General features: G+C 54.3%; 1 protein-coding gene across 1 annotated transcript; it reads left to right on the forward strand.

Annotated features, from left to right (window-relative positions):
* The first annotated feature begins 2,543 nt into the window (after positions 1-2,543).
* Positions 2,544-6,519, forward strand: PHOX2B (paired like homeobox 2B). The gene is made up of 3 exons (XM_012931340.3): positions 2,544-3,334; positions 4,202-4,389; positions 5,414-6,519. Exons 1-3 carry the CDS (start codon positions 3,094-3,096, stop codon positions 5,930-5,932), a joined length of 948 nt encoding a protein of 315 aa, XP_012786794.3. The 5' UTR covers positions 2,544-3,093; the 3' UTR covers positions 5,933-6,519.
* The last annotated feature ends 1,215 nt before the right edge of the window (positions 6,520-7,734 follow it).

The raw sequence follows: 7,734 nt of genomic DNA on the forward strand, positions 1-7,734 counted from the left end.
TTTCCTACAAAGCCGAGCAGGATCGCGACACTCCGACCCCGCCACGCCGGGCAGCAGGGGGCACCCCGAGACAGTGTGGGGACGGTTCGGCACCCCAAGAGCGCCCGAGGCGGCCCGGAGCCTGGGGGCGCAGGGCGGGTAGCGGCCTAGCCCCGGAAGATGACTTGTGCTGGAGTCACCCTCGGCCGGCAGGGACTGCACAGCGAACTCCTCGCCGCAGCCTGCCATCGGATGCCCAATGTACACGGTTGTCCCGCAAGAGTCAGTCTCGAACACTTCCCGAGCTCCTGGCACTGCAGGCCAGCTACCCGCCTTGCCATCCACTCCCTAGCCCGGGACTCTGTAGGACACCCCAAGCAGAATGGCCCTGCACTCGGGTCCAACGTAGGAACCTGGATCGCCAGGCGTGGGGCTGGGTTGAGGCTTTCCCGGGACCGGCAGAGCGCGCGCGCTGCATCCCACCCAGACACACCCACACCGGGGCACGGACGCCAGGCAGGACGTGGACGCGGCTATTGTCCAGCGCAGGCCTCCCCCAGGAGCCGCCTGGTTTTTCTCTCATGCAGGGCAACGCGTTGAACCCGGCCTCAGCAGTTGGAAGAGCAGGTTGACCAGAGGTGCCATCAGGGCCCAGTTTTCCCCAAGGCGGACAGGGGTGGGGCAGGGCCGCTCTCGAGGCAACTGCCCCCCAGCTCCACCCCCACCCAAATCAGAGTGCCCCCGGAGACTTCGACACCCGCGGTCCTGTGGTTGACAAGCGAGCCCCTGCCTCCCAGAGGTGACAGCAGAGGGGGTAATTCCATGAGGGTCCCGCCACCTCCTGGCCCCCACACAGATTCATATTCATGAGAGCCGGGTAAATCAAGACAAATCCCCGCTGTAATAACACTTGGATTCGCATCCGTCTTTGCTGGCCTTTAGGTTTGGGGGACTGGAGACAGATGTGTGCGTCCCTTTTCTCCTCTTGTCTGGTAGCCAGAAAGAAAAACCATTTAGAGCTTCGCAATTTGTTTTCCACCCTAGTAAAACCTTGTACGCATTTATTTTCATTTCACCCCCTCCCCGTCCCCCGCGAGCACACACACACACACACACACACACACACAAACACACACAAATGTGCGCTGGTCACCCAAGACCCCTCTTTATCAAATACGCATTGTACAACCTACAACTGCAATAAAATGGTCAGCTCTGCCCCTATCAAACGGCCACCAGGCGTGGGGCCCGGTACCTGCACTCCTGAACTTTTCTCCTTGTCCCCGGGACGGGCAACCACTTGAGAGGGGCTTGAAATTGGCCTCTCAGCGCAACCCGGGGCTGGGGGACCCCCCGCGGTCCCCACCGAAGCCATTAGGGCGACCGCCACGGTGGAATGCGCAATAAAACACCACCGCGGTGGAGAGTGCTCGCTCATCCACTCCCCGGCACTCGCATCGAATTAAACCACTTAGTTTGGCAAACACTGAACGCCTAAATGCCCCTATAAAGACTTTATGAGTTTGTTACTTTAATTACTGACTTGTTACAGAGCACATAAAGGGGGTAATGAATGCAATAAAACTAATTATCTACACATTTAATTCATATAAAATATCTAGGGTTTGTTTACACCGCACGGCGATTCCGCTAAGCATTCCCCTTCTTGTCCACCGAGAGGAAGGATTTAATGAAATAGTTTCCTTTATTTTGCCAGAGCCTCACGAACCGAATGAAAATTACCCTCCGTTTAAATCATGGGACCACCGAGGTCCACAAATCACTGCTCGCCTTTTTGCGCCTTGCTGCCAGTGCCCAAGAGCCCGAGGAATTGGACAAGCAAGGTGCCCACGCTGCAGCCCTGGTCTAGGCATGTGGAAGCGGCCGGGATCTGGTCGCTGGTGCCCGCACGGGAAGACGGACCGCCAGGCTCTTGGCGGAGCCCCAGGTCTGCAGGAGGGGATGGCGGGCACTGGCTAAACCCAAGTCGGCCGAGAGAAGGAGAGTTCCGAACAGGTGCACAGCAGACACCCGCTAGCTCACAGAACCAACAGTCACACCGAACCCCCGTACCAACCCTTCGCCAGCCCGGCGCGCCCACTGCCAGACGCAGACCCCAGGATGGGGAACCCATCGGCTGTGAAACCAGAGGTTCCACATTTAAGAGCTTTTTGGTTTGGTTGAATTTTATTTTTCAAGCATCTGTACCCTCCGAGTCTCCAGAAAGCACAGGAAGCCCCCACGAGAAATGCAATTTATCAGCTGCTCTCTGATTTTCTAAAGACCACCTCTTACCAGGTGTATTTGAAAGAAATCCGCTTATCATTCGACATAAACCCCCTTGGCCCACTTACTCTACGTTACAGGGCGCCTGAGTCTTGCCAATGTCTCAGTCCTTTATAACATTTCATGCACTTCAGGGGGTAGGCTTGTTGCTAAATTGAGCGTGTAACACTCTTACAAAACAGGTTTTCTATGACATCAAGGTTTCCTCTCCCTAACCAAGGGGAAAAAAAAGGAGGATCAAGAAGGGGGAAAACACACACACACACACATACACACAGACACACACACTCACTATCTCAATTTATGCCTAAGGTATATGATCAGTTAAAAAGGCTTAAAAGCTCGGGGAAATTGGATCAGGGAGAATCGTCACCCAACTTTCATTATTTCCAAGTAGTGTGATTGAATTAAAGGGCAGGGAGCTGGTTAGAAGGAGGATCAGGGGCTCCGTGCGTAATGGTGTGGTATTAAATTCTAATTAGAGATGCAGGAATCAATGATAGGGAGGTTGGACAGCTCAGTTCCCCAGCGCCAGCCCAATAGACGGATGAGTTATTGTCATGTAAAAAGCGCCAGCAATAAGACCCACCGCTTTGCTATTGTCCAAGTGGAAAGAGCCAAGTTTATTATGAGGACTATATGCTCTAGAGACCTCAGACAAGGCATCTCATAGGAGGCTTTTTCATAAAACTAGGCTCTGCCGGTAGTAAGGAGGCCACTTCAGAGGCAGGCGTTGAGCTGTGCACATCTTCCCCACTCCAGCCACCTTCTCCACATTCATCTTTTATTTCATTTTGCCACTTGGCTGAGCCATCCAGAACCTTTTCAATGTATAAAATGGAATATTCTTACCTCAATTCCTCTGCCTACGAGTCCTGTATGGCCGGGATGGACACCTCGAGCCTGGCTTCAGCCTATGCGGACTTCAGTTCCTGCAGTCAGGCCAGTGGCTTCCAGTATAACCCCATCAGGACCACTTTCGGGGCCACGTCCGGCTGCCCGTCGCTCACGCCGGGATCCTGCAGCCTGGGCACGCTCAGGGACCACCAGAGCAGTCCGTACGCAGCAGGTAAGGACCGCCAGCTTTCTCCGCCGCGGAAGCCGCCCATCCGCTCGTATATAGGAAGCTTTGATTGCATTTGAAAATGGAAATGTGTTTAGTATTTACCAAACGAAATTTGCTTACACAAATGAAAGAATTTATCACGTTAGAAGCGATTGCAGGGAGGGGTAATTCACTTACAGGGTTACACTATCCTAGTCACACCCGAACCGCCAACAAAATTATCTTAAGCTGCCAAAATGATAGGCATAATTTATTTACTTTGCGATGAGACGTAAAGCTTAGAAAATAATTAAATAACAAAGAGTAAAGCTCATTACTGGCAGTGTCTCTCTCTCTTTTTAAGAACCGACAGCGGCTCACACCTCTTGGGTTGGTCATTTTTAGGATGGTTTCTTTCATTTCTTACTATTATGATTTCTCTCTGCAGTCCTTTGCCCAAACTTTTGGGCCGGGTCAGCTTCTGAGAATGGAAAAGTTCCGATGGCCCAAATGCTTGCTAACTGTTCCTCCGGCTCCCTGGCATTCCGATTGATGTTTTTGGACTTTTCTGTTTTGGTTTGGGTTGCGAATTTTTGTTTTTCTTTTATTTTCCCTCGTTTCCCTTACCCCCTTCTGAGAGCGCCGTCCCATCTCTCCGCCAGGCACCATTTCAACCCACCCAGAGGCGCTGGTGCCAGAAGGAACCCCGCTAAAGCCGGAGATTAGTCTCCACAGATACCGAATTTTCTCGGTTTTTCTCCGCGGGTCCTCTAGGCTGCTCTTAACGCAGGTGTCGGCGGCGGCTCCTTGGAGTCCCCACCTCCGGACTAGGGGGCCCGCGTTCTTGCTACTGTTCGGCTCACGGTCTTTCTCCTCTTGTCACCCTCTCAGTTCCTTACAAGCTCTTCACCGACCACGGAGGCCTCAACGAGAAGCGCAAGCAGCGGCGCATCCGCACCACGTTCACGAGCGCGCAACTCAAAGAGCTGGAGAGGGTCTTCGCGGAGACACACTATCCCGACATCTACACCCGGGAGGAGCTGGCCCTGAAGATCGACCTCACCGAGGCGCGAGTCCAGGTACCAGCGCCAGGCGGGGAAGAGCAGCCGACCGGACTCGGTTCGCACCTGTCCAAGCAGGGCTTGAGGATGGGGAAACAGGTGGTGGTGGTGGTGGTGCGGGAGGGATCTCGCCACCCCAGGACCCTGGACCGGCTACAGAGGTTCAGTGGGCACGGCTGGGCGCTCCAGGGAGTGTTAGGGCGCGCACCCTTGGCGGTGGATCCGCAGTCTTAAGACTGTCTCCCACCCGGGACCTTGGGGCTTGAATGAACTAGGCACTTCGGGGACAGGAAGTGCCCAAGCCGAAGGAGGAGCGCAGATCTTGCTCTCCTGTAACAAGTATTTATGTGTTTACTTGCTGCCAAATGCCTCCTAACGTAAATCTGTTTTCAAAGTGTGTTTCCTAGGGAATTAGGACTTGGGTCAGATTTGGCACTGCACAGTGACTACACGAGGGTCAAACACAACTGATTCTTCTACTTCTCCTCCCCTCCCCTCGAGGGTCACGGGTGCTCCCTGGAGCTGGCCGTGGGGTCTCCCAAGTGGTGTTTCCCGGGGCGGAAGCGCAGCAGGAGAAAGATGGGCAGCCACTGCACGCCCCTCCGGAACCTCAGGCCGGGACTGGGGCAGCTCAGCCTCAAACTTCCAGGCAGCCTCCTCCTCTGTCTCCCAAAGTGGGATTTAACTTTCAAGGCGAGGCCTAGCCATGCTTGATGAGCTGTAAGGGATGGTCAAGTTGCAGACTGAGCAAAGGGCCCAGCCCAATATGAGATTCCCCTGCAGAGTCTTCTCACTTCTCTTGCAAGCTGCCCTCTCCCAGGCAAGCCCAGCCGGTCCTCCTGAAGTTTCTCCTGAGATGCACAAGCAACAGGAGGAGTTGATTCGGAGGCCTGGGAGCGCACGGTGCGCTGGGTGGCGGGATGTGAGGTTGATACTGGCCGGAGGGGCACGAGGCCCATCCTCACCAGCGCTTTGCTTTCTCGTTTCCTTCCTTATCGCCCTCGCTTCCCCGTCTTCCCCTCGCGCCTCCGGTGGGGTCCAGGTGTGGTTCCAGAACCGACGTGCCAAGTTTCGCAAGCAGGAGCGCGCTGCTGCTGCGGCGGCGGCCGCGGCCAAGAACGGCTCCTCGGGCAAGAAATCCGACTCGTCCCGGGACGACGAGAACAAAGAGGCCAAGAGCACCGACCCGGACAGCACGGGGGGCCCGGGCCCCAACCCCAATCCAGCCCCAAGCTGCGGCGCAAGCGGTGGAGGCGGCGGCGGCGGGCCGAGCCCTGCGGGAGCTCCCGGAGCCGCGGGGCCCGGGGGCCCAGGAGGCGAGCCCGGCAAGGGCGGCGCAGCGGCGGCGGCAGCAGCGGCGGCGGCGGCTGCAGCGGCAGCGGCGGCGGCAGCTGCTGGTGGCCTGGCTGCAGCCGGGGGCCCTGGACAAGGCTGGGCTCCCGGTCCCGGCCCCATCACCTCCATCCCGGATTCGCTCGGGGGCCCCTTCGCCAGCGTCCTCTCTTCGCTCCAAAGACCCAACGGTGCCAAAGCCGCCTTAGTGAAGAGCAGTATGTTCTGATCTGGGATGCGGTGGCGGCCGCAGCAGCGGGCAGAGCCGGGCCCTTGCGGGCGAGCGGGCGAGCGGGTAGGCCCAAGGCTACTGTCTCGCTGCTGCCGTGGCTGCTTCCCCAGGGCCTAAAGTAATCGCGATCAGAACAAAAAAGAAAACGACAACGCCCTCATTTCAACCCAATTCATACCCTCCTCTTCCTCAGCCCCTCAAACAAAAACAAGCAAAGCAAAATGTTAAACTCTCCCTGGCTTGCACCTGCAGAAGGGGGACTATGAGCGGAGCGGCCTGGACTCGGGGAGCACTCTCAGGGGGCTATTGTCTGCGTGCCGGTGTCTGTCTGTTTTGGGGGCAGGTGTCAGGGAGAAATGAGGCCACAGCCAGCTCCGTAACTTGCTTAGAAAAAGAGGAAAAATAAACAAGAAAACGAAAAATGAACCATTCGTAAGGCAGCAACTTACAAAAAAAAAAAAAAAAAACCGAAAACAGGCTTTAGAAATAATAATAGAAAAAGAGACAATTAGAGGAGGGGAGAATTTGCAGCCAGTGCTGTTTGAGGGCGTGCTTGCCCTTCTGCCGCTACCTGGGGTCGACTACAGCGTCTCCAATCCCCATTCCTGGGGTTGCAGCGGCAGTGACTCGCTTAGACTGTCCCAGCGGCCAAAGTGACTTTCTGTCCGCTTGCCTGCTCCACCTCGCTCAGCACCATCCCGCTTTTCAGCGAGCCTGGGGACCCCCACGCCCTTTCAGCTAGCTCCCACCCCTGAACCCCGCCAACATCGCCATTCTCTTCGCTCGGCCAGCTCCAGGAGATGCCTTTTCGTTCACAAACTGCAGCCTCTTCTCCCGGCCCCATCCCACGGCTCTTTCGCTTCCCTCTCCTGCCACTCGCGCTGGCGTGTTTTCTTCTTCCACCAGCTTGTACTGAACTTTGCGGGCGCTGCTTGGGATGGGAGTCAGGTGCAGGGTAGGCCCCTGGACACGAGCGAGGGGCGCGCGTCCACGCAGGTGTGGGCTGTGTGGGTTTGCGTGTGTTGCAAGGGTCTGAATTGGACTCCCCTCCGGTCCGGTGGATGGACTGTATATTGATTCATTCTTTGCGCAGTTTAGACAGCTCCGTTTGGAATTTGTTTTGTTTGTTTTTATTTTTAAAAGGCACAAGCGATAGATCTTAGTTGAATGTTGAGGCTTTAACTTTTTCAGTGTCTTTCTACAAACTGTTCTGTGACTCAATTGTATCGTGTTAATATCAGTACAGACTGTCTCTACGTGACCGTATGATGTTTTTCTCTTCTTGTAGTCTCTATGACGTGTCTTTATGGAGTAATAAGGTTCTCACGGGTTCAAAATTCCTTTGTGTTTAGAAACGCCATGGTCCAGGCAATGGTGTATATTTTTTTCTCATCAGGTGCATGTCTGTCTGATTATTTTCTTTTCATTGGACTATGTTTGTGAACATAACCATAAATTATGTTTCAGATTTTTGAATTTATTTATATGTGTTATGATGGATGCATCTATTTAAAAGGGAAATATTTCTACATGTGCATATAGTTTTCCAAGAGTGTACCATTAACTTGGTTGTTGATAATAAAAACAAAACACAAGTCTAGCCATTGAATGCTTCTGACACTTTTCCCAATTTGTTTGTGTTGGGTCGCTGCTTCTTTGGAAATTCCTTTCAAATTGATGAGGGAAGGTGGAGGGTAATGACTAGATTGTCAGAAACGTGTGCAGCTTTGGAAGTCTAGGTGGATCAACCATTTAAACTGAGCACCCAACTTAAATGTGAAAGCCAGGTAGATTCTTCT

This window comes from Ochotona princeps, chromosome 11 (genome assembly GCF_030435755.1).
Source record: "Ochotona princeps isolate mOchPri1 chromosome 11, mOchPri1.hap1, whole genome shotgun sequence".
Lineage (NCBI taxonomy): Eukaryota > Metazoa > Chordata > Mammalia > Lagomorpha > Ochotonidae > Ochotona > Ochotona princeps.